This window comes from Polypterus senegalus, chromosome 6, assembly GCF_016835505.1.
Source record: "Polypterus senegalus isolate Bchr_013 chromosome 6, ASM1683550v1, whole genome shotgun sequence".
In the NCBI taxonomy this organism is placed as follows: domain Eukaryota; kingdom Metazoa; phylum Chordata; class Cladistia; order Polypteriformes; family Polypteridae; genus Polypterus; species Polypterus senegalus.
The window spans coordinates 188690986-188718957 of NC_053159.1; the positions used below are offsets into that span (position 1 = coordinate 188690986).

At 41.7% G+C, this 27972-nt stretch overlaps 1 protein-coding gene across 4 annotated transcripts in view; it reads left to right on the forward strand.

Annotated features, from left to right (window-relative positions):
- The window catches only part of pde1a (phosphodiesterase 1A, calmodulin-dependent), a 477351-nt gene that overhangs the window by 387304 nt on the left and 62075 nt on the right, over nucleotides 1–27972 (forward strand). For all 4 annotated transcript variants that reach the window (XM_039757737.1, XM_039757738.1, XM_039757739.1 and 1 more), the window contains 2 exons: nucleotides 8941–9123; nucleotides 24645–24711. In XM_039757737.1, the coding sequence (XP_039613671.1) occupies nucleotides 8941–9123; nucleotides 24645–24711 (250 nt within the window). The remainder of the gene's footprint in view (nucleotides 1–8940; nucleotides 9124–24644; nucleotides 24712–27972) is intronic.

The window sequence follows — 27972 nt, forward strand, 5'->3', positions numbered from 1 at the left end:
AAATCCATTTGCCTTTCACCAAAAACCACTCCATGATCAAAAATGTCGGGGTATGGTGCGCGATGTCTCGGTTGCACATCATAGGCCTCATTTTCTTTGACACCACCATGAACCTGGAGATTTTTGAACGGTTCATGAATCGTGAGTTAACGGAATGTGACTTCCACTAAGATGGAGCAACATGGCACACATCGTGCAAGGAGCTTGGCCGAAATGGAGTCCTTCTTAAGCAACAGGGTCATTTCAAAGGGGCTTTGGCCACCACGGTCGCCAGATCTGACACCACCAGACTTTTCCTTTGGGGTCTGCTCAAAGTAAAAGTCTATTGTGGAAGAGTTGAAGGAAAACATCTGACGTGTAATTGCTGCTATTCCCCCCATCTATACGCTTGCCGATACATTCAGGAACATAGAGCGCGGCCTTGAAATGTGTCTGGCAGGAAAGCCACTTCCAGCATCGCATGTAATGTAATCAATTACACGCACGTCAAGGTAGAGAGCGGATATTTTTGGTTCAGATTGCTTCTTCCTAGCGGGAGTTACAGCAGAATATTCAGTGGCCTCTTTCGAGTGAATCTCCCTGTATTTTGCTAAACCGGAAGAATCCTAATTCTCCTCTTTTAAGTCAGAGGGAAACTGATGTTTTATACTATTTGTAATTGGAAAAAATCAAATATTCAGTTGGAGGATCTGTACAGAATTTTTTCAAAACCTGGCAGGATCTAATCAATAATATTTTAGAATAAGCTCTTAAAGCACAGAGGAAGCAATTATCTCTGCATTTCTTTTTCTTCTCCATTCATCTCTATTGGCCTATTAAACTCATCAATTTAGGTATGTTTAAAAGCCTTTTACCAGTTAGCCATGCTCTCTCTCTTAGGGGTGGGGGTCGACTTGTTTTCAATCCTATTTTTGTAAAAATTGACCAATTTGTATGGAATGATTACAATAAGATTTAAAAAATTAAAAAAAAGAATCTCCCTGTACAACAAAACACAGAAAATATGAATCTACAAAAAGGCAATGTGTATACACTACATGCAATTTATAAGCAAGAATACATCCAATTCCTTAATTGTGATTGGCTGCCCAGACCCCTTCACTTTTTTCATAGTTTTTTATGTTGCAGACTATTGCTAAAATCATTTCTTATATATATTTCTCTTCTGGTTCGTCCTGCTTCCACTTCAAAACCGGTCCTGCCCACATGCAGCCGGCATGGCATTTCTCGATTCCTATTTGTCCTCTTCCACAGATAACTCAACCTCCTGGCCACGGACCATACTGTTTTAAAATACATGGGCAAATTTATCACTAAATTTCTCCACTGTACGCTAACACTTCTACCTCTCCAGGATATGGACAGTTGTATGTTTTTTGACACAGCGCAAGCTACTGAAGTACGCTTACCGAATAAAGCAAACTCTGCATGCAGCGAAAATGTACTTCTCCAGCTAGATTCCAAGGTAATCCTCCTGCCTTTGTTACTCACCAAAACTGCATTATGACACCACCATTTTACACCTTCTTTTTCCTTCGCTTCAACGCAAGACTCCCGATAAAATGAAAAGGCGCATACATCGTAGCTGCGACCAACACAAACGGTCTCACCATCCTATGTACTCACATCAATGCACAGAGGCATAAACATCGACATCACGCCAGACCAACCAGCACAGGCCTTAGAACAACAAAGGCAACATATGACAAACCACAGAGCGACATTATCCGAAAATCAGCGGCAGCAAGTCTCACACCGAGACACTGAGCGAAAATGAATCGCACACACGACCTTTCTGAAGAGCATTGACAAACTGCCAGATAACAAGAAACATTACTACGGAAAAACTACATGGATTCAGTAACACTGACAACTCAAAGCAAGATATTCTCTTTATATTACGGCGTAGGCAATTCCCCGTTCGTTTAGCATATCGTGTGACTATCACCAAGTCACAAGGACAAATGTGTAATAACGTAGGAGTTTTTACCCACGGCCAGTTGTATACGACATTTTCCAAAGTTTCATCGAAGCCTGAGTTAAACGTACAGGTACTTACAGGTTACACACAGAGGAATATTTTCGCTGACAATAATGTGTATGCAACAAATTGCGTTTTCCGACAATTATTATAGACGTCAGTATACTCCATTACCTGATGGCCACACTTCACACATACTGACTTACTGCATGTCTCTTCTTATCCAATATGTTCTGCTAACCTGTTCAAGTTACTCTTTGTATTGTTGTTGCTCATGTAAGTGACGATAATAACATCCCATACTAATCATGTGACTATTCTAATGTGGACTCCTCTCACAAGTCACATCGCGAGCGCAATTTGCTAGTAATAGTACTAATATGAACAGCACACTGCACATGTGCGAGTGACGCAAGTGTCACTTTCGGTTTCACTGACCGTTTCCTTTTCAACGCCTGAAGACAGATTCACTTTGTCATCACTGCTGATGAGAGGCGTGTTTGTTACGAGACGCCATTATGAGACTAGGAGAAGATGCTTCTATACCATTGCCCAGGTAACACTTGGCAATTTTACAGCCCAAGTTAGCCTTGGGTCTTATGAGAGTCGTGTCCGTACCGATGCCTGAGTGACACTTGGGACTAATACCTTCAGCACTGTTTTCACAGCCCAAGTGACGCTCGGGTCTGACGCTAAGGAGGTTAAGAATCACGGCTGCTACTGTGCTCTTGGGATCCTTCAGTGCTGCAGACATTTTCTTAGTGGCAGTCCACAGATCTGTGCCTTGACGTGATCCCCTCTCTAAGTGCTGCAGGTAATTCTGTTCACCTCATTGCTTGGTGTTTACTTGACTGTGAACCTTCTATAGACAGGCGTGTGCCTTACCCAATCAGTCCAATCAAGTGAATTGACCACAGGTAGGACTCCATAGAAAGGGATGTACCAACGTAAAGGGTCTGAACTCTTCTGTCGTGAAATTTCAGTCTTTTTTGTATTTAATAAATTGGCAAAAAATGTAATGCTCAAAAAAATGAAAGGAACCCTTTTTAAACCGAGTATCGCATCAAGTCAGTGAGCCTTCTGGGCTATTGATCTGATCAGTTAAGTAGCACAGGGGGCTTGTTCATCAGTTTCAGCTGCTTTGGTGCACTAGAGGGGCAACAATGAGACGACCCCCAAAACAGGAATGAATGGTTTAACAGGTGGAGGGAGGCCACTGACATTTCTCCCTCCTCATCTGTTTTGTCACTCATTTTGCATTTGGCTACGTACGGTCAGTGTCACTACTGGTAGCATGAGGCCATACCTGGACCCTACAGAGGTGGCACAGGTAGTCCAACTTCTCCAGGATGGCACATCAGTACCACGTGTCATTGCCAGAAGGTTTGCTGTGTCTCCCTGCACAGTCTCAAGGGCATGGAGGAGATTCCAGGAGACAGGCAGGCAGTTCCTCTAGGAGAGCTGGACAAGGCCCCTCGTAGAAGGTCCTTAACCCATCAGCAGTACCCACGTGTATATGCTCCTTTGGGCAAGGAGGAACAGGTTGAACCCTGCCAGAGCCTACAAAATGACCTCCAGCAGGCACACAGGCCACTGGTGTGAATGTCTCTGACCAAACAATCAGAAACAGACTTCATGAGGCTGGCCTGAGGGCCCAACATCATCTAGTGGGCACCATGGAGCTTGATTGGCATTTGCCATATAATACCACAATTGGCAGGTCCACCACTGGCACCCTGTGCTTTTCACAGATGAGAGCAGGTTCACCCTGAGCACATGTGACAGACGTTGAAGGGTCTGGAGAAGCTGTGGAGAACGTTATGCTGCCTGTAACATCGCTCAGCATGACCGGTTTGGTGGGGGATAAGTGATGGTCAGTCTGGGGAGGCATATCCATGGAGGGATGCACAGATCTCTACAGGTTAGACAACGGCACCGCAGGACTGCCATTAGGTATCGGGATGAATTCCTTGGACCCATTATCAAATCATATGCTGGTTCTTCCTGGTCCACGACAATGCCCGGCCTCATGTGACGAGAGGATGAAGGAATTGAGACCATTGACTGCCCCCACCCCCCCCCACATCATTTCTTCCCATTGATTTTCGGGGTGTCTTTGAGTTCAGCCCTCTCTCTGTAGGTTGATCATTTCATTTCCATCCTTTCTTTCCTAACACATCACCATATTAGTCCATAGCAGTAGAGAGAGCCAGCAGGATTTTTTTTTCCCCATTGAGATCGGATGTGTTCCTTTAATTTTTTTTAGCAGTTTATCTAAAATCCTGTTTTTACTTTGTCATTCTGGAGTCTTATTTGATGAGCAGAAATGAATTTAAGTGATTTTAGCACCAGGATGCAGCTCAGAAAAATGTGCCAAAAGTGAAGAAGTCTGAATACGTTATGAATGCACCATAGAAACTGTGAGAAGTGAGCCTGGCAGAGGTCTTTAATAATCCTGTTTGCCTTTCAATATCAGTTGTATATGACTTGAACAGAAAGGCTTATACAACTTTCACCACCCTCTTCAGGGCTTAACGTTCTTGTCCTGAGATGGTGCCATAACAAGATGTTATGTAGTCCATGAAGAAGAAGTTAATGAGAACAGATGGAAAAATCTGAGCTTTTTTCAGATGTCAGTCAGTCAGTCAGTCATTGCCCAACTCAATATTTCCTAACACAGGGTCATGGGGGTCCGCTGGAGCCAATCCCAGCCAAATGTATAATTATCATTCATAACATTAAAGATGTGTTGTGCCCGATTGTAATGAGGACTAAAGTTCTGCTCAGGGATGAAGATTAAAAACTGAGTTAAGGACTGGACAAAATGTGTTCTGTATTCTGAAACTTCGTTAATGTTCTTCTGCTGCTGTTTCACTTTGTTTTTATGTATTTTGGAACATCTGGTCTTTCATGATAATTGTCTGTACAATCTCTTTCCCAACTCTTTCTATGCCCCACACCCTTAGATAATGTTTAATTTACGTTTGCTCCCCTTACAAAAGTCACGATGAAAATTTCTCAAAGATAGATAGATAAATGTGAAAGGCACTATATGATTGATAGATAGATATGAGAGGCACTATATAATAGATAGATAGATGTGAAAGGCACTATATGATTGATAGATAGACAGATGTGAAAGGCACTATATGATAGATAGATGTGAAAGGCACTATATGATAGATAGATAGATGTGAAAGGCATTATATGATAGATAGATGTGGAAGGCACTATATGATAGATAGATAGATGTGAAAGGCACTATATGATAGATAGATAGAAGTGAAAGGCACTATATAATAGATAGATATGTATGTTTAGAGTGCACTGAAGAAGAAGTAAAGAATCTTTAAGTATAGAAACAACTAAAGTTTTATAAGGAAAGCTATGTTTAAAGAAGATAGCATTTTTTCAAATTTTTTGCCATTTATTCTACGTGTATAATAACCTTTTTTCTTTATACATGAGTGGATTATATGCTTTGAATTTTCACTAAATATTTTAAAACGAAATTTTGAACTGAGAAATTCCTTTCGGCATGCATTTTACCCGTGCTCGAACTCGCCTTACACTCCTGCAGCTACATTTGTGTTTTTATACTGTAAGTGTGCCTCCTGCATCTGTCTGTGTCGGGTTGGGTGGCTGGCATGCCCCCTAGTGGTTCTGCCACAAACCTTATGCTTTGGCCAGGGCTTATGTGCTGTTTTTCACATATTTTTGTTCTAAAATAAGAACTTATGGTTGGCAGACATGGGGTTCATTCTTTGCTGAGCACACACAGTAACTGCTGACCATAAGCTGACCATCACCAAACAAGGGGCACGCCAGTGCCCTTTTAATAGCCTTCCTGAGCAGACATTTGTCTCTACCGTTTCTCTGTTTCGCCCTCTTCCTGTCTGCTCGCTTACGTTGCTTAAATGCCTCAACTGTGTCTGTTCATAGCCTCAGTTACCAGCCTTAAGGTGAAATAATGTAAGGTACAGTTAAACTCACAGTTCACAGGGGCACACTTAAAACCTTTGGCTACAAGCAGAACCATGACAAGAGCAACTTTGAGACAAGTCTGTGACTGTTCTTGAGTGGCCCAACTAAAGCACAGACGTAAACCCCATGGAAGAGGTGTGGAGAGACCTGAAGATATCAGTTTTCAGGCACTTCCCATCCAATTTCACGGCGCTTGACAACATCCGCGAGGAAGTGTGCAAGCATTCAGGTGTACAAAGCTGGAATTGCTGCCAATAGGGGTTTCTACAAAGCACTGAACTAATTGAAATTTAAGTTTTTGGTGCTTAATAAATTTGTAAAACTTTCTGAAATGTGTTTTTCCTTTGTAATTATGGATTATCAATGGTGGATTGCTGGGCAAAAATGGCAAATGTGAGTAAATTCACAACACGATAAAGTGCACGGAAAGTGAATCCACTATATTTGTTGTCACACACGTGCAATTGGGAGGTAGCTAGAGGGCCTGAATAATAGTAGTATCATGCCAGACCAGGGTGTGGCGAGCTGCACTAACTTTATCTCTCAATCCTCTGCAAACCATCCACAGAAAATCCCACTAGGCCCGGTACTCTCCCTCCTGATACATTTTCAGGTCCTGTCCCTGTTTCTTCTGGGTTTCTGAGATCCTGCCGACTACGCCACTGTCACAATCTGAAGACATTGAAAAGGTTTTGGGGCAGCCAACCGTATATTGTGCCCTGGTTGCAATTGGGTAATTTTGAAGAGATGTTCACAGGTTTGAGTCTAAAACAGAATTGAACTGAGAGGGGAAAAAAAAAATAAAAATAAAAAAAAAAATATATATATATATATATATATATATACAGTATATACAGTATATATATACAGTATATACAGTATATATATACAGTATATACAGTATATACAGTATATATATATATATATATATATATAAATAAGTTTTAAAAGCCACGCTTCTATTAAGTTAAAAAGTGTACTAAAAAGTAAAAAATAAGTCTCTCATACATCACTTGTAAAATAAAAGCAGGGGGCTTTTGCTAAGATTTTAAGAAGTGTTTTTTGAATGTTGATTGATGAAAAGCTCAATCTGTTGGTGAAATCTTGAACTATTCTTTATATGACAATTTCATTTATTAACATGGATTAATAGATCAATTAGTGAAACTGATTATTGATTCATGTATTGTCATCGGAAGTGAGTCAGTGTGCAAAATTTCAAGTCATTTGGACAATAGGAAGTGGGTTAAATATCGGTTACAGTATTTGTACCAGACGACAAACAGGTGAAGTTAAAATAAGAGTGGTAATAAAATATGGCAACTTTAAAGGCCAGGACAGGACGTGACGTCATCAGAACCGGAAGTGGCATCATCAGTAGCACATGAACCAGAAGTAATGTCGCCTGGACCAGAAGTGACATCATCAAGGCCCCAGTACCGGAAGTGACGTTATCAATGGCGCTGGAACCTACCGGGATTTCCAGTGGATGGTCTGCAGAGGATTGAGAGAGAAAGTCAGTGCAGCTCGCCACCCCCTGGTCTGCCGTGGTACTACTGTTATTCAGGCCCTCTAGCTGCCTCCCAATCGCACGTGTGTGACACTGTCTAATCTGTCTTGTCCTCAGCTGACCATATGAGTAATTTAGTCTGTCATTCAGTGACAGCCCCTCTAAGAATTTTAAAGCTGCTCACTCTTTCCATAACATCTCTTTCCATTGTAGATGATACGGTGGTCTGTTCACTGCATCCCTGTATTATCATGAAGTTTGTGAAGCTTCATCGACTCCTGCCCATAAATATTAACACACACACACACACTCATACTGTAGACATCCTCCCCTGACAATGTCTTGATCAGTGCCATTTGCCAGTCACTCCGCAATAATCTGCACTAGGATAGTCTACATATGGACTCACTAGCACCAGTGCTGACCAACATGCAGGTGTCTCCGTGACACACAGAAAAGCTCAACTCTTTTGAATATGCTGTACGTCACATACTAAATGAACAATGTCTTACTTTTACAGCAGTTGTTCTAACTATTGAGGATTAACCTCAATAACATTGAAGAAAGCAGCAATCTAACCACACTTGGTGCCCTTTTATGACTTCAATCACTTTAGATTAAAGACAAAGTATAGAAAATCGAAAATCAACATGGTTTTTATTAACTTATAACAATACCAAATAGAAGAAAATATAATTGAAAATAAATCAGATTGGAAAATCTGGATATTAACAGTCTTAGAAAAGCTCACTGAAAATCGGAAGTTTCAAGGGGTGGATGTGGTCCTGGATGGCTTTTGGTTTAGCAATCGTTGTGATTCAGAGATTATATTTTCCAAATCAAATGGTCTCACATCTCTTGATCTCTGACGTTGCTTCCTGTGTCGCCCTTCTGTCCTCTTTTTGGTCCCTCGGACGAGCCATATTTATGTTAATATGCACACGTGGGGTTTTGGTCGTGCAAGATTGCACACACTTGATTGTCTGTCTCTTCCTGATGACAAATGACTCTGATCAGAGTGTTTGATATTTTAACTTCCTCCACACTTTTTCCTTTCTCAGGCTTGAAATTTATTCTGTAATTCCTAGTCCTATTGCGTCCATCCATTCTCAAGTTCTTTAAAACCAGTTCTGTGGCATCTCTGCTTCTTTCCCATTCCCCAGTCATAAACAAATTGGAAAAGAAACCGACTGGAAAAAATGAAAATTAATTAATGATAGAACACAAAAGGATGCTTGCAATGCCCGTAATTAATGTATTGTACATTCAGTCCATCCTGGTTTGTTGGAGCAAAACAATTAAAACTTAATATAAGCAGTCTGCAGTTCAAAAACTAAGGATTTTCCACACCAGGACAATCCCACATAATGGAGTCTTAAGGGTAATGCAGCATTGGTGTAGATTTCTGAGCCGACGCACAATTCCCTGCTTACTTTTATTTTGTTTGTCTGTGTTTGTTTTTCAGGCGGCTGCTGGACACTGAAGACGAACTCAGTGACATCCAGTCTGATTCTGTCCCATCTGAAGTGAGGGAATGGCTGGCATCCACATTTACCAAAAAGATGGGAGTCTTGAGGAGAAGGCCGGAGGAGAAGCCAAGGTTTCGGAGCATCGTGCACGCTGTTCAGGCTGGCATTTTCGTAGAAAGGTAAGAAGCCACTAGCACCAACACCAGCCTTCCCAGAAGAGGCCCAGCACAATCCAGCTTACTCCCTCTGCTAACTGTTGGCTTCTGGTATAGCAGGCCACAAAAATGGAAAACAGGCTCAAAAGTTCAAAATGTAAGGAAAATGTTTCAAATAATATATCAAAAGCCTCAAAAGGAGGGGGATAACTGTAAACCCCCAGCATATGCACAAAAAAGGCAACCAAAGAATCTTTATAAAATAGAACAAAAATGCTCAAAAGAGCATAATGGATTTGCGTAAAAATCAATCCCAAGTAAATAAGTCCCAAAACGCAATCCAAGAACAGAGCAGAAATACAAGTCAAAAGCATGTAAATCCACACAAACAATACTATACTTTCAAACGACTACACCCAACTTCAGTACTTGACTGCTGGCTCTCACTTCTGAGTACAAGTAAATACCCAGAGGGAGGGGCCAGTAGCTGTGACATCGGAGTGGCCCCACCTCCTGGGGCTCCACCCACAAAACATAGGGAACGGCAGAAAGTTTAAGGGAACAGAACACAAATCACAAGTGATAAGTGAAGCTAACAGAAATATTTATAAAAATATGGAAAATAGTAGCTCAAAATTAACAAAAACAACAATAAAACAAAATACACATACATTTAAACTACACAACACTACCCTGGAAATACCATCCTTTTCTATGTCATTGCTACTCCTTTATACTTGCTGTAGGTACACCAGTCTTCTAAATGATGCCTGGTATGGGCAAGTCCCTCAGTGAGGTCAGCTTTTTATTAATTTTCTTTCAAAGTAGCAAGGGGTCTCACCTCACAATGCATGAATGACCACACAAGTTTTTGATCCTTATTATTCTTTGTCATTTTTGATCAAGTTTGTGCATAGATATTTTAAGTTTCTTTCTGGGCATTAGGGAGAGTCCCGCACCCCAAACCCACACCATAGTTACTCCAAACACAAGTCTCAGGTACAAAAAAATCAGACCTGTAGCCAAAATCCAAAACGAAATGGTCAGAAGACTGCTAAACTTAACACTAGAATCCCTGAAGCCTACGAAAATATTTGTAATGCTGGGCCACCTTAAATTCCTTCGCACCTGCTCATCAGCATCTTTGTTTTGCAAATGTCAGTCAGCTGCAGTCAGGACAGTTTTAGGCCTCAGACAGATCTGTGCACTTCAGACTGTATGAGGTCTATAAATTGACGGCCCCTTCTGGAGCCCCTCCCCTGTTTCGCCCGTGAACTTGCACTCAAATGTGGATTCAGCATTTATTGAACTTCTAAACTATCGAGGTCTCTCAGTTCTGCATCCCAAGCAGTTGTTTTGGTGTCATATATTAGAAACAAATTGAATAAAAAATCTGAAAATTTTGTATTTTATAGTATACATTTTATATCTGCGTTTGCCGTGTCTCATTCATGAGTCTGCACTTTTTAATACGTTGGCTGTATGGCTGCACTTAATGGAGTAGTGGCTCTGTGGCTAAGGATCTAAGGTTTAAGGTTTCTTTATTTAGTCATGTTTACACAAGAAAACATGAAATTTGCCTTCTCAGTTGCATCTAATAACAGACAGAATGAAATAAAACAGACAAATAGAAACAAGAAAGGTTAAGGTAAGGCAGTTAGATAATACATATTTACACCAAAAAAAGTTACAGGATATACTGTATATCAAAACCTTAATCATTACCTCCGATATTTCTTATTGAAAAGTCGTATGGCACTAGGAAGAAAGGAGTTTCTGGAGTGATTTGTGTGGGTTTTCAAAGCGACTCTCCTTCCTGATTTACTGAAGTTTAGTTCTCCATGTAATGGATGACTGTCACCAGTTGAGATGATTTCCAGTTTCTTTAACATTGCCTGCCCTCTGACACACACACACACTTGTCAAATCATCTCCATCAGCCCCAATACCTTTAGCTGCATACTTTGTAATCTGCTGGAGCTTTTTTGAGTTTTAGTTTGTCAGACTATTAAACCAGGCAATGAAACTGAAAGTGATGACAGACTGCGATAAAAGGGCAACGTGAGGTCCTTGTCTACTTTAAATAGTTTGAGTTTATGGAGGAGAAATAAGCGCTGGTTGAATTTAGAGAATATTTTTTTTGTATTTGTATTCCAGTTAAGATTGTTATCGAGATAAGTCACTAAGTATTTCAATTCAGTCACTATTTCTACCTCCTCTCCCAGAACTACAATAGGTGAACATACAGATTTCTGTCTCTTAAAATCAAATATCATTTCTTTGTTTTTTTTTACTTTCAGAGTGAGAGAGTTTTTATTGCACAAGTTTACCATCCAGTCCACTTGATTTAGATAGTGGCTTTCTTCCTCCCCAGATATGCATCCTATGAGCCTGGTGTCATCCACATACTTGATAATGGAGCATTGGTCATTGTTCTGTCTCAAGTCACTTGTGTACAGAGTAAACCGAGTATCTATACAGGTACTCAGAAGGTTGACCCCATATAAAAATAGGAAATGCTAAGGAAGAAGATGAAGAAGAATAACTGATATGCGGCACTCCGCTACGATTAACACAACATATTCTTATAGACTCTGAATCGAATAAATCATATAATTTGTGTAAACAGTCAAAATATGCAATACTACGCCCCGGAGGTTTAGGAGCTCTTTAGAGTCCTTTCTGTGTTATATCATTAGTACTGTATTATTACTGGTGTACAAAATTAGAATATTTATATTAATGATGCATTAATTGTGGTGGAGTTTATGCTCCAGAGGAATGACGCACTCGCCCTCAGAAGCACGAAGAGGTATAAAGTAGTCCTTTGAGTTGTCCAGCCTAAGATCTTCTCTGTTAGCCAAGCAGTTTTGCATACCCATTGGGGATGATGGCTCACGGCCTCGCAGCGACTACGAAGAGACGTTTAGTACATTAGCATGACAGTTTATCCCGGTGAAGCTTTTTGTAATTTATAATAAACTAGGGGGCTTTGTGATACAATGGGAAACAAAATACATTTTTATTTACCTCCTCTATGCTCGATCAGCTGGCTTGCAGCTGCTGCTGTTGCTTGTGCCGTGCTGCATGATCTGCATGTTGCATGGCACTTCGAACATTTAAAAGCCTGTACAGCAGCTCTCCTCCTTGTCTTGCAGGACGTTACAGTCTCTCCGAGAAAATCACGTCTCAACAACAACAACATTTATTTCTATAGCACATTTTCATACAAATAATGGAGCTCAAAGTGCTTTACATGATGAAGAAAGAGAAAAAAAAGAAAAAATAAGAATTAAAATATGAGAACACTAATTAACATAGGAAAAAAGTAAGGTCCAATGGCCAGGGAGGACAGAAAAAAACAAAAAATCTCCAGACAGCGGGAGAAAAAATAAAATCTGCAGGGGTTCCAGGCAATGAGACCACCCAGCCCTCTCTAGGCATTTTACCTAACATATAAATGACATCAATCAGTCCTCATTGTATTCGGGGTTCTTATGGAAGGACTTGATGATGACGGTCACGTGGACTTCTGGTATTTAATCCATCAATGTAGGGACATCACGGGGCTTTGATCAGATGGTGGTGGAGCCGGTCGCCACCACAGAAAACTGGAAAAAGAACAGCAGAGAAAGTAGGGGTTAGTACGGATTACAGAACCACCAGGAATAATAATGATAATTAATTGAATATACAGAGCGTCAGGATTAAACTAAGATGAAGCTCTGAGAAAGCCATGTTAAAGTAATGTGTTTTCAGCAGTTTGTTAAAGTGCTCCACCGTATCAGCCTGGCGAATTCCTATTGGCAGGCTATTCCAGATTTAGGTGCATAACAGCAGAAGGCCGCCCGCCCGCCTCACCACTTCTTTTAAGTTTAGCTCTTGGAATTGTAAGCAGACACTCATTTGAAGATCCAAGGTTGCGATTTGGAGTGTAAGGTGAGAGGCTTTTCTGAAATATAAGATGGAGCAGATTATTGAAGGCTTTGTAAACCATAAGCAGTATTTTAAAGTCAATTCTAAAAGACACAGGTAACCAGTGTATTGACGCTAAGACTGGGGTGATGTGCTCGGGTTTTCTTTTCCTAGTTAAGATTCTAGCAGCTCAATTCTGCACTCGTTGCAATCGATTGATGTCTTTTTTGGGTGGTCCTGAGAGGAGTGCATTACAGTAATTTAACCGACTGAAAAATAAAGCGTGAACTCATTTTTCAGCATCTTCAAATGTTATAAGAGGTCTAACTTTTGCTATATTTCTTAAGTGGAAAAATGCTGTCCTAGTGATCTGATTAATATGTGATATTACATCTCGACCCAAGATTTTTTTTATATAATAGAGAGATTTTTTTTTCCCACACACATTCAGTTTGCCACCATTACTATAATAGTACATTTAGAACAAAAGTGTACCGCTAACACGGGGGTGGGGGCGTGGAAAGTGTGTGGAGTCAAAAGAATGTCTCAGGTCGCTGAATCTGGCCGAGACCTAAAACTATCCTGACTGTAGCTGGACTCTATTGGTGTAAGTAGCCTGCTATCCCATCCTCCACCAAGGCAGCTGAAGTCAGACGCACAATTCTCAGAGCGGAAGTCTCTTTATGTAAGAGTTAGTGTTGAAGTAGGCAGACACGGCAGGGGCACCCTCTGCCTCAAAGAAAGCACTCAGAGTCTCAGGACAGGCAACAGAACCAAGATTTATTGTACGACGTACAGACTCGCTTCCAAAACGATTGAGGAAACACCTAAAAGCAGCTCTTACATTTATTACAATTCTTATCACACAAGTCATTATTCATCCTCATAATACTTTTCTAATATGTACAGAATTTAAGAATACATTTTTCTATATTAGGTGTCTGGAATTGTATAAGGTAAATAATATATCTATGGAATACATACATTTCATGTGTGGTCCTTGTCTACAACAATCTGTGTAAATGTAGGATGACAGGAAATGCAAGGCAAGAAATGTTGGACACATAACTAAGACAGAAACTTTTTTCATGTTGTAGTAATAATTACTAAATGTTGACATGAAGTGTATAATGTGTAAGACTGAACTCCAAATAAACACTTTCACAAAACAAGTGCGCTTTTATTCAAGTTGTAAAAGACTAAGCAAGAGGCAACAAAAAGGTTTGGGGTTTTCCGGCCCCTTAAATTGTCGACACTCCAGACTTCAGCAAAATAAATCATACGGTCAGACATAAACAGTATACAATTCATGCCATTTTTATATGGGAGGAGCCGGAAGTGCAGGAATGCTGGGAAGGAGAGTGATGGATGATGGGAGTAATGACGTCATCAAAGATGGCGGAGGGAGGGCGGAAGTAGTCGTACTGCGGGCAAGGTCTTTATGGCGGAGCGTCTTTGGGTCTGGAAAACAAAGAAATAAGGTTAATACCCCGCCATTCCCCGCCGGCGAACATCCTTCGATTTGTTTTAAGATCCGTCCGCGATCTCCTACTCGCGCATGCGTGACAAAGTGTATAACCAAAGGAAAAAGAATTATTCAATTTACATGTTGCTGTCAGTGTGTGAAAACCGAAGCCCAAATATCAATCGACACAAAGTAGACATGTCTGTTTGGCTGGTGTGGCAGTAAGAACTGCAGCCTCGTAATCAAGAGGTTGCAGGTTCGATCCTGGGTCTTCCTTGCATTTACTGTTTTCAGTAATGAGCTTATTATTATTACTCTTATATGATAAAAATATACATTTGAGTGGGTAACACCTTGTGTAATTTTTGTCTTACTTACATTGACCAGTTGACAGTCTGGGTTGAAGTTGTGACTGGGACATGTAGGGTAATCAGAATAACAGGTCAAATATCAAAAACCAGGGAGTCAAAATTAAGCAAATTACAAAGCCAAATCACAAAAGCAAAAGAACAGAGCACAAGAATCTAACTGGGAGTCTTTAAAATGAAGGACACACACAAGATGAATTCCAAAAAGTACTTCTTCATACTGTCACAACAGTGCTGTCACGCCGCAAGTGCCTCATAGCTGTCGTGTTCTATAACACTGAAAATAGCACATCCAGGAAATAATGCATGAGGATCAAAAACCGGGAAACAAAGATGCTCTTTCATCAAAAACAAACACGAGAATCGAAAATGAAAAGTCAACAAGGATCAAAAAACCGAAAACATAGATATAGAGTCATTACCAGAATAACTGAAAAAAAATGCCTTTTGGGAATTATTCATAAAACTCAGATAGGAAGTGGCTGCCTTGGATGACTTTCAAACCCCTTGGACCCATCAAAACTTGAATAGATTTCATTGAATGTGTGAGCCAAACTGATTAAGTTTTGAAACCCAGCCAACTGAGCACATTCATCGTATTTAGTGTGAATGCCATGTTGTCAGGTCTGTGGTTTTCTTTCCTCAATTGGGCTATTTTTGATCGGTGTCTTTGCAGGGGAAAATTGGGCTTTCACAGGTTAAGTTTTTTAGGCTGTCTTCTTTTTTTTTAAAAATGCCATATTAGTTTTTAATCGCCCTCCTCTGCTCTATTAGTACACATTTCAAACACTGGGGACCCCCACACATCCCCAGCTACTGGTCAGACTTTCATACCTACTTTATCGGTGTCAGATCTCTGAAGGGCAGTGTTATGCAAGTTCACACCTCACAAGAACTCGCTCAAAGTTCAGTTCACACAGATTAAAATTAATAAATTCACGTTCGTAGTTCACCATTTCAGTTTTGAACTAGTTCATGTTCAGTTCATTTTTTATATTTTAAGGAGTGAGAATAAATGACCCATGAGTTTACTTTTGTCAATTCTGAATGCCTTATATTAGACTATTACAGTTTCCTTGAATAAAATACAATAATTATGAAGACTTTTATTTAAAATGCACTTTATTGAGTTATACCCAGCAACAAACACGTATGACCATATATGCTAATATCCTCCCGGTCAAAAAAGAAATTAAATAGATGCAAGTATCCATATAAATTACCGCTCTGTTTCTAACCGTGTGGCACAACTGGTGACTGTGGGACCAGCGTGTAGGTGAACTAACCCATTATGTTGCCGGTTAAAATTAGCGTCACATGTTGCATGTACAACGGAGAAAAATATAAAATGGTCTTGCGAAGTACAACGTTTTTCTTAAAAGCGAGAGCAGAGCTTCACCGCGTGTCATTGGGTGGTGCAGCTTAAGCACAAACAGGTGGACACAGACAACACTGATTTGATTTGACGTTATTTTTTCTGAATACAAATAAATACCAAAAAATTTGTATGGCAATAAGTATTCGTAAAAATCCAGTATTTGTGCTTATCTGAATACCATATGTATGTATGTATGTATGTATGTATGTACATATGTACACTCACCTAAAGGATTATTAGGAACACCTGTTCAATTTCTGATTAATGCAATTATCTAATCAACCAATCACATGGCAGTTGCTTCAATGCATTTAGGGGTGTGGTCCTGGTCAAGACAATCTCCTGAACTCCAAACTGAATGTCAGAATGGCAAAGAAAGGGGATTTAAGCAATTTGGAGCGTGGCATGGTTGTTGGTGCCAGACGGGCCGGTCTGAGTATTTCACAATCTGCTCAGTTACTGGGATTTTCACGCACAACCATTTCTAGGGTTTACAAAGAATGGTGTGAAAAGGGAAAAACATCCAGTATGCGGCAGTCCTGTGGGCGAAAATGCCTTGTTGATGCTAGAGGTCAGAGGAGAATGAATGGGCCGACTGATTCAAGCTGATAGAAGAGCAACTTTGACTGAAATAACCACTCGTTACAACCGAGGTAGGCAGCAAAGCATTTGTGAAGCCACAACACACACAACCTTGAGGCGGATGGGCTACAACAGCAGAAGACCCCACCGGGTACCACTCATCTCCACTACAATTAGGTAAAGGAGGCTACAATTTGCACGAGCTCACCAAAATTATACAGTTGAAGACTGGAAAAATGTTGCCTGGTCTGATGAGTCTCGATTTCTATTGAGACATTCAAATGGTAGAGTCAGAATTTGGCGTAAACAGAATAAGAACATGGATCCATCATGCCTTGTTACCACTGTGCAGGCTGGTGGTGATGGTGTAATGGTGTGGGGGATGTTTTCTTGGCACACTTTAGGCCCCTTAGTGCCAATTGGGCATCGTTTAAATGCCACGGGCTACCTGAGCATTGTTTCTGACCATGTCCATCCCTTCATGACCACCATGTACCCATCCTCTGATGGCTACTTCCAGCAGGATAATGCACCATGTCATAAAGCTCGAGTCATTTCAAATTGGTTTCTTGAACATGACAAGGAGTTCACTGTACTAAAATGGCCCCACAGTCACCAGATCTCAACCCAATAGAGCATCTTTGGGATGTGGTGGAACGGGAGCTTCGTGCCCTGGATGTGCATCCCACAAATCTCCATCAACTGCAAGATGCTATCCTATCAATATGGGCCAACATTTCTAAAGAATGCTTTCAGCAGCACCTTGTTGAATCAATGCCACGTAGAATTAAGGCAGTTCTGAAGGCGAAAGGGGGTCAAACACCGGATTAGTATGGCGTTCCTAATAATCCTTTAGGTGAGTGTATGTATGTATGTATACCAACAACAACAACATTTATTTCTATAGCACACTTTCATACAAATAATGGAGCTCAAAGTGCTTTACATGAATGAAGAAAAGAGAAAAAAAGACAAAGTAAGAATTAAAATCAGACAACACTAATTAACCTAGGAATAAGAGTAAGGGTCCGATGGCCAGGGAGGACTGAAAAAAAAAAAACTCCAGATGGGTGGAGAGAAAAAATTAAAATCTGCAGGAGGTCCAAGGCCACAAGACCACCTGACGAGCCCCCTCTGGGCATTCTACCTAACATCAATGATCAGTCCTCTTTGTATTCAGGGTTCTCATGGAAGGACTTGATGATGATGGTCACGTAGCCTTCTGGCTTTTAATCCATCAATGTAGGAACATCACGGTGCTTTGATTAGGTGGTGATGGTGCAGGTCGCCACCACAGAGAACTGGGAATAGAAACAGAGGAGAGAGTAGGGGTTAGTATGGATTTTAGAGCCACCATGAATAGTAATGATAATTAATTGAATATACAGAGTATCAGGATTAAAACTAAAATAAAGTTATGAGAAGGCCATGTTAAAGTAATGTGTTGCTAGCAGTATGTTAAAGTGCTCCACTGTATTAGCCTGGCAAATTCCTATTGGCAGGCTATTCCAGATTTGAAGTGCATAACAGCAGAAGGCCGCCCGCCTCACCACTTCTTATAAGTTTAGCTCTTGGAATTCTAAGCAGACACTCATTTGAGGATCTAAGGTTACGATCTGGAATATAACGTGTCAGACATTCCGATATATAAGATGGAGCAGATTATTTAAGGCTTTATAAACCATAAGCAGTATTTTAAAGTCAATTCTGAAGGACACAGGTAACCAGTGTAGTGACATCAAAACTTGAGAAATGTGCTTGGATTTTCTTTTCCTAGTTAGGATTCTAGCAGCTCCATTCTGCTCTAGTTGCAAAAAATTTATGTCTTTTTTGGGTGGTCCTGAGAGGAGTGCGTTACAGTAATCTAGTCGACTGAAAACAAAAGCGTGAACTAATTTCTCAGGATCTTTCAATGATATAAGAGGTCTAACCTTTCCTATATTTCTTAAGTGACAAAATGCTGTCCTAGTAATCTGATTAATATGTGATTTAAAATTCAGGTTACTGTCAACAGTTACCTCTAAATTCTTTACCTCCGTCTTGACTTTTAATCCTAATCCATCAAGTTCATTTCTAATAACCTCATTATATCCATTATTGCCAATCACTAACATTTCTGTTTTCTCTTTATTTAGCTTGAGAAAATTACTACTCATCCATTCAGAAACACAAGTAAGACATTTTGTTAGTGAAACAGAGTCGGGGTCATCAGGCGCATTTGATAAATACAGTTGTTTGTCATCAGCATAGCTGTGGTAAATCACGTTATGCCTTGAGATAATCTGACCTAACGGTAGCATGTAGATTGAGAAGAGCAGTGGACCCAGGATAGAGCCTTGTGGAACACCATATCGGATATCATGTGTCTTTGAGTTGTAATTACCACAGCTAGCAAAGAATTTTCTACCTGCCAGGTAGGACTCAAACCAATTTAAGACCGTATGTAACTACATTACAGGGTAACGCAAAATGTTTAATCAGGACCTAAACCAGATCCAGCATGTCACCTTAAACTGAACGAGCTCATGTTCAAGTTCTTCACTTGCAAATTTGTTACGTTAAGTTCATCGTTGTTAGAAAAATGAGCGCTCTTTTGAACGAGTTCATGTTCAACACTGCCGAAGGGGACCCGGCCCCCTGCTTTTTGGTTTGTGTTACTTTGTATACATCATATATTTGGGTTGGATTCTTGCACTACTATGTGGGTTGTGAGTTGTCCTTATGATTTAATTTTTTTTTCAGGGGCTGGCAACCTGGAATGCCAGCCATTATCTTCATGCCATTCCACAATGAACGCAGATAGTCAGTCCATAGTTTATTCTCAGGTTTACCCGCTTGATTTCAGGTTTCACCTCCTTCTGTGGTTCTTTGTATTCTCTTAATTCTCCATGTTGTTATGCCCCATTTTCATAGGGCCCTCAGTTCTTCAAAATCTCTGGTAATCCATGGCTTGTTGTTAGGGTATATTTTAATGGATGTGACAGAGGAATTTTGCCATTCTCACAGCGTTTTAAATCACTTCTTACAGCATTCATCAGTTCATTAAGGACAGCACAGGATTCTTGTAACACATTCCAGTTAGTAATGGAGACAGTAAGTAGAGGAGTGTGTGAAGGCTTGCCATGAGAGCTCCGGTATGCCAATGATCAAAAAATGAAGGAAAAGATCCCGGAATGGAAAGCTAGATTGGAAGTGAAAGGCCTCAAGGGAAATACAGGCAAGACCATCATGATGGTGGGAGCCGAAGAGGCAGGTGGTGCAACAGAGGTGGGTGGGCGTGTGTGGAAAACATGTTGGGAGAAACTCAATGCAACGTGCAGTTTGTAGGAAGTGGGTGTCGGGCCGAGGGGGACCTGAATGCACGTTGGTATTGATTTGAGAGTAGAAGATGAAACATAGTGAAGAAATGCTGGCCAACCAGCTTTCTCAGAGTAGGTGCACCAGAAGGCAGAATGGCGTCCACTACAGAGTGGTGAGCTTCAGCCTATGCCAGGCAAAAATGTCAAAAAAATATGCCATGAAATGTCCCAAGAAATCTTTAAAATGATCTACAAGGGAGAGGACCACCCAGTGTCGTTCAAGCCCATGTGGAGCCCAGGGGATGCATGCACATCCCTTGAGTTAAAGAAAGATGTGTTCATAGCATTATATTGGGAGGTGTTAAGGGGGAGGGAGAAAGGTCCAGAATGCCACTTGACTTAGGCTAGCATAAACGGTGCCCCTAAGTGTCCATAGCGCTCTTTCAGTAGTATTAGACTTCGAGGACTGTGGAGGTGGTCACCCTTGGTGTCCTGAGTGGAGTGTGCACCCCTTCAGTTACCAAACTGTCACCCCTCTGTGTCCATTGTGCACATCATTAGACTTTGAGGGCAGGTGACAGGATTGGGTCCCCCTTGGTGTCCAGACTTTGCGGCCCTCAAATTATCAAAACGCTGGCCCTGGGCATTCATAACACTCTTTCTTTAGATAGATAGATAGATACTTTATTAATCCCAAGGGGAAATTCAAATAATCCAGCAGTAGTATACTGATACAAAAAAAACAATATTAAATTAAAGAGTAATAAAAATGCATGTAAAAACAGACAATAACTTTGAATAATGTTAGCATTTACCCCCCTGGGTGTAATTGAAGAGTCACATAGTGTGGGGGAGGAACGATCTCCTCAGTCTGTCACTGAAGCTACTCCTCTGCCCGGAGATGATCCTGTTAAGTGGATGCAGTGGATTCTTCATGATTGACAGGAGTTTGCTTAGTGCCCGTCGCTCTGCCACAGATGTTAAACTGTCCAACTTTACTCCTACAATAGAGCCTGCCTTCCTCACCAGTTTGTCCAGGCGTGAGGCGTCCCTCTTCTTTATGCTGCCTCCCCAGCACACCACCGCGTAGAAGAGGGCGCTCGCCACAACTGTCTGATAGAACATCTGCAGCATCTTATTGCAGATGTTGAAGGACGCCAACCTTCTAAGAAAGAATAGTCGGCTCTGACCTTTCTTACACAGAGCATCAGTATTGGCAGTCCAGTCCAATTTGTCATCCAGCTGCACTCCCAGGTATTTATAGGTCTGCACCCTCTGCACAGTCACCTCTGATGATCACAGGGTCCACGAGGGGCCTGGGCCTCCTATTATTTGACTTCATGAAAGAATTTCCAGAAGCTGTCCACCACAGGATTAATGAGAACCACGAGAGGAGAATTATGGGAGTGTGACGTGGTCAATAAAGGAAGAACATGAAGGAAAGCTGAAAAGAACAGAGATTAGAATAATCAGGTGGATGAGTGTCACCAGGTGAGAAGAAGGCCAATGAAGACTCTGTGTGAAGGCGATAGGAGAAACAAACTGAGGTGGTTTAGATGTTTGCAGTGAAATCCAATGGATTATTGGGTGAAAAGGTACACCAAGATGAAGGTGTGAAAGGATGAGGCCCCTTGGGGGGTGGGGGGTCCAAAGAAGATGTGGATGAGATGATATGAAGTGAATGGCTCCCACCACAACCGATATTGAAGACCTTGGAAAGTGGAGGTAAAATGTTTACAGGGTAACTGGCTAACCAGGGTAAAGTTGGAAAATTATGACGTGATGATGATTAAACTTATTGTTTTCCTTGTTTTACTTTTTCTATCAATCTACTGAGATGAATCGTTCTGTCAGGAAGAGTATGGAGCCCATGATGTTCTGCTTGGAGGCAGCAGTGGGATTTTTAAACTTCCATCTTGCACCCAGACCGGTGCTGTCACTGCTTCAACATCCAGGCTTGGTTCACAGTAGGACTCCAAGCAAGACACAGTGTGAATGTGCAATTTGTGTCCGAAGTCATACAACACAACTTATACAGGGTGGCGCAGGGAAACGGGAAATTTTGGAACTAGGTTTTGGTGACCCTGGGGCGTCGGCAGTTGTTTGAGACCAATGCGACCTCATCCAGAACCCCTTGCCATTACTTATAATGGAGCAGTGGAGTGGTGTGCAACAGGCATTCACTGTGAAAGCCTTTTATAAGAATGATGATTGTGTGACTGCTGCGTAAAGGGAATTTTGGGGGGTCATTACCAGTTAGGACGTCCTGATCATGTCCCATCTGCTCATGCGATTACAACATGGGTGTGTAATTTTGAAGAAACGGGTTCAACCTTAAAAAAAAAAAAAGTTCCCAGGTGGAGCCACTTTGCATACTGCCTGACAATCGATGGCAGCTGTTCGACGATTGTTTGGAAGATGCGTCATTTCACGCAACAGTGACATTCCATGGCCTCCAAGATCCCCAGATCTCGGTTTGTGATTTTTGTTTCTGTGGGGACATCTTAAAATCCAAGTGTACTGTACACATCATGCAACCATTGTTGAACTGAAAAGCAGGACTGAAGAGGAAATCAATGGCATTCCTGTTGACACGTTACGTCAAGCAATGCAGAATTTCCACAACAGGCTGTCAGAAAGAAGAAACCTTCATGATTTTTTCTTTAAAACATAAAATGAATATTGATTACCATTGTTAATTGCATATCCTGTACAATATATTTCATCCTTAAATGTATTTTGTAAGGTGTTTGTTTGTGCATTGAACGTCAATTAAAAATTTCCCGTTTCCCTGCGCCACCCTGTACATAACTTGTATAGCACTCACCACTGAATGCCAGCACAGAACGCTGTGAACAATTCTCAGTTAAAACACCAATATAGATGATGATAATTATTAAATACCAGTAACGGCGCACTGCAGAATACACCTGACTTGAGCATTCCTAGTTTTCATCCTTTTTCTCCGTACGTTTGCCATTCGTTTGCTCAGAGGTTGATGCCTTTACTGCTCCCTGAGCAGCTCTTCTTTTCTCCACCCTAGCGACCCGCTTCTTCTCTTCTTTCGTCGGCATCTTTTCACGTTAAAACTGATTAAGTCTGTGTTTGTGTTGCAATCACTTAGTAAGTTTTTCTTTAATTTTTCACTTAACTGGCACTTAAGTCTTTAATCTGCCTCAAGAATGATTTAAGATATGAAGAGGTAGGGGAAGTGACGGCGAAGGTGGTAGGGATGAGAACGGCGCCTGTACGCATGTGCCGCATGGCTGCCCTGCTGGCCGCTGCCGAAAGTTTATTCTACAATAAAATAAAATGTAATTAACCAACAATATCTGTCCATTAATTCATTGATGACTGTGGCCAGTTGACAATAGAGTAGAATAAAATTGTAAAAGAGAGCAACAGATGCATTCACAGTCTTTGAGACTTGGGCCAACTCGCCGCCTGCCCACTCCTGGGTTTTCTATATCGGAGTCGCTGCTGGCCGTCCAATCTGATAAGAGAGAGAATCTGTCCATCTGATTGATCATTCTAACGCTTCTTTATCCAAGATGACTTTTGTATACAGCAGCATGGCATTACAGCAGTGGGCAGCAGGTGCCATATACACGTACAGAGAAGAGAAATACAACAGAGGAGGGTTAGTAGCGGTTTATAAATTGTGGCGGGCGGCTGGGCTTCACGCCCAGTCGGTATGCCTGGAGGATGGATGGACTAGGATACGAGCAGCTCCTCAACCTGGAACACAAGAAGGCAGCCGTCCTGGTGGGTGTTGGGGCCACGGGAACAGAGCTTGGCAGTTCAGCCTTTTGTGGGCCTGTGGCCACCACCAGGGTGTGCATGGACATTGGCTAAGCCCTGGACTGCAGCACTTTCGCCACACCAGGAAGTCCTGCTGGAACAGGAACCAGGTACCCCCGGAGTGCTTCCGGGTGCCCATTCAGCACTTCTACCACACTATGAAGTGCTGCCGGAACAGGAACCAGGTACCCCCGGAGTGCTTGAGGGCACCCATTTAGCACTTCCACCACACCAAGAAGTGCTGCAGGAAGTTCATCAGGGCACACCTGGAGCACATCCGGGTGCAACATAAAAGGGGCGGGTGGAAGAGGACGGAGCTTGTGATGAGATGAGTAGAGGCGGCAGGACACTTGAGGAAGAAAAGGGACTGAGCCTTGTGGGTAATTTGTGCACCATGTGCTGTGCAGAAGGAAAAGAATTAATAAACATGTGTGTTTGGACATCATGTGTCCTCGGTGTCTGTCTTTAGCCGGGCTGGTCTTCTACAAAATAATGTGAAACATTTCTGACTACAAACAGGAATGCAGAATGCACAATGCACAGCAAATCTGCAGCCTGGATTTAAAAGCTGAGAGTGTCACGTCACATGGATGGTGGTCATCTGATGGCTCTCACCATCTCCTCCTTCCCAGCTTCTCTTTTCCACAGTTTGACACGCAGTACAAGAAGCACATACGCTAAGAACTTCTTCTATGAAATCACCTGACCTTTTTTTTATGTTTTCTTCCTGTGCTTAGAATGTATCGAAGAACTTCAAACATGGCTGGTCTGACATACCCAACAGCAGTCATCAGTGCTTTAAAGGTAAGACGAGCTCCTTTCCTGAACTGCGCAGTGCAAGTGGCCGAGATCCTCTGAAGGGAATGACAGGTACAGTTGTGTATCATCAGCATAGCAATGATTTGAGGAACAGGATGTTGGGGACAAATGCGGAGGTGTATAGCGAGAAGAAGAGAAGACCCAGCACCAGTCATTGGGTAGTTGCTTGGTGTCTCTCCTCACTAGGGCACACGGTAGGATCTGTCCAAGAGGTAGGACTCAAATCACCTGAGGATAATCCCACTGATTGTAAGGTCAGGGAGGGTGGTAAGAAGGATCTGGTGGTTGATGATCTAGAACAGGGGTTGGCAAAGTCCTTCCTGGAAGGCCGCAGGGGCTGCAGGTTTTTGTTCCAACCCATTTGCTTAATAAAAAGCACTTATTGCTCGAGTAACACTTCTGCTTCAAGGTTTTGAACCCTTATTGCTTATTTTAGTCTTAAAAAGCTGTATTCTCGTTTTTGAATTGCTCCTTATTGGCAATAAGATGGAAATGACAAAAGAAACTGGCAGTTCTCCATTTAGCTTGTTTCCATTTACACCCTGTGTGTATTTATCATGCAGTTTGGTTTAACTAAATACTTGGAAGGAAAAGTGAAGAAAAAAAAGTGAAGGGCTGAGAATTACTCCTCCGTCTTAGACTTCAAATCATTTGGATGATAACTTTACAAAGGAAAATGACTTGACATGGCACAGTTAAAGCACTAACAAGCCATGAAATTAAATTATTGGCAACAATTGTTTTCTAATTAAGTAACTGGGTTGGAAGAAAAACCTGCAGCCACTGCTGCCCACCAGGACTGACTCTGTCCACCACTGTTCTAGAAGGATGAGAACAATAACATGTTGATAGCTCTAGCCAGCCACAACAGGGTGACGACAGTAAGTAGAGCTGCCTCTGTGGAATTGCCCATCTTGAAGTCTGACTGACTAGGATCAAGCAGTCTGTTCTTAGCGTTACCAGCAAATTCATCACAGTAGCATTAATTGTAAGTAATTAAAGGAAAATTGGAAACTTTCAATTGGCATCAGACCCGCTGAACACGCCTATCACTGTTTGGACACTGACATGTGTATGCAGAATAAAGTCCTCCCAGCTCTGTCAGTAACCTCGACCCAACCGAGCTTAAGAGATGCTGCTAATATCGGTGCGTCTCATAGTGACCAGACAGATTTTAGAGTGCTTTGCTTGATTGCTGTGTGCTGCCAAAATAGTTATTGTACAAATCTCTTGTACTCTCTGAAATAATTGGGCAGCCGATAAAGGAAACAAGTCAACAGGATAAACTGGCATCATAAGCAAAGTGAATACATGCTGCTTGAGCACAGACATTACAGCCACCTGTTTTCCTCTAGGGGGGGTGCTAACTCCCTGCTTGGAATAAGCTCTTTTTTAATGGTGGCATCTTAAATAATACCTGAACCTAAATAGTGTGACAGGGGGTGCTGTCATCCACTTTAACCCTCGGATCAGATGCCAGACACCAGATAAAAGTCCAAATGTTGACTTTATTTATAACAGTAATGTGCACAAGCACCTTCACCTCCACTATACTTCAATAATAAATTAATAATCAAATACACACAATAATAATCCTCCACACCTCCCAGCAGCTCAGTCACCCTTCCTCCCATCTCCCACAGTCTTTTTAAACTTATTAACCTGGTAGTGCTTCTGATCCCCCAGTCCATGTGATTCCCCAGCACCTCCGGGTCATGTGAAAACTCCTCTTTTTCTTCAGCCCGGAAGTACTTTATTTCTTCCGTCCTCATGACTGGAAAGTACTTTCGGGCTATACGGAAAATACAAGCCCTTGAGCCTCCCTGCAGTATCCTCTGGTGGCCCCCACGGTATCCAGCAGGGCTGTGAAGGAAAACTCAAAGGTCCATGATGCCCTGCTGGAATTCGGGGCATCTCCACGTTGCAGGGAAGACTCCATCTGGTGGCTTGGGGGTATTGGCTGGGATAAGTTGCCGGCCATAGTCCACAATAGATATATTATAAAGAGGCGATGTACCTCCCATAGTGATACGGTGGTAAGAAATCACATTAGAGAAAATAACTTCGCTTTCTTTATGATGGTTTACGCGGTATAACAGACGGGAAGCCATGACAAGCCCTTGTGTAGAGTCTGCTATTTTCGTTGCTGCGCTGGAAGGATTTTCAGGATCGTATGACATAATCTTCCATCCATCCGTCGGCTTCAAAGGTGTGCTGGGCAATGTTCCAAGGTTTTATACCCTTTCTCCATGTGCAGGCCACCCACTTGGGCGAATCATGCCATTCCAAACAAAGCAAAGAGAGGATCCAATGTCATGCTGACTCTGTCACGCAGAAATAGTACGATGCCCATTTTTGTAGTTGTACCTGTCTTGTCTTCTAATGCTTGCCTAGAAGTTCTAAATAATGAGCCCCTGTGTGCTAAATCTGTCCTTGTGTTAGCTGTACATGTGAGTGGATTTTTAAAAGATTTTTTGTACAGAGCACATATTAACTCTTTGAGGGCTAAATATTTTTCCCAAAAAATAGTTTTCTGAAAAGCACACAAAGCAACGGTTTCACACAGAAATCAACATTAAAGGTCTGTTGCTGTATGCTGTGGCTGTCGGTTCACCAGAAATGCATGGCAAGATGTCTTTGCATGACAGGGGCGACGATTGCAGTGCATTACAAACTGGTTTGTACCTCTTGTCCCTGTAGGTGGAAGGTCCACTGAGTATTTTACTTTACACATTCGCTTCAATCTTTTTGCAGATGTCGATGCCATTTTTGCCATTATCTGCTCCTCCTTACTCATACAAGTCCAGGGAATCTCTGTCAAACCAAAGTTCAATTAAAACAAAGGCAGGTTTTGTCACTGCTTACAGTTGATTACCACCCTCAACCCCACCACCTGTTGACAAAAGTCGGCATCCACCCTGAAAGAGTTAAACTTATGTACTTATTACACCACCTGATAAGGCAATTCAAAATGGTGAAAAGGGGGCTCTAAATACTGCACATGCACTCCTGACCAGCCTCAGAAACAGGCCTTGTACCAAGCAGCCTGACCCCAAAACCAAAAGGCAGGCTTTAAGGCCTGTGTAGATCCAAAGTGGGGCAATGAACAAGGGAGCGAGACATAAAACAGCAACCACCTTTACTTCTGCACCATCTTTTTTAAAGACTGTAATCTTCATTTTGTTCTTTTTGTTTGTTTTTTAGGGCTAGTTTACTATACAAATGTGTTTTATGCAGTATGTTAGC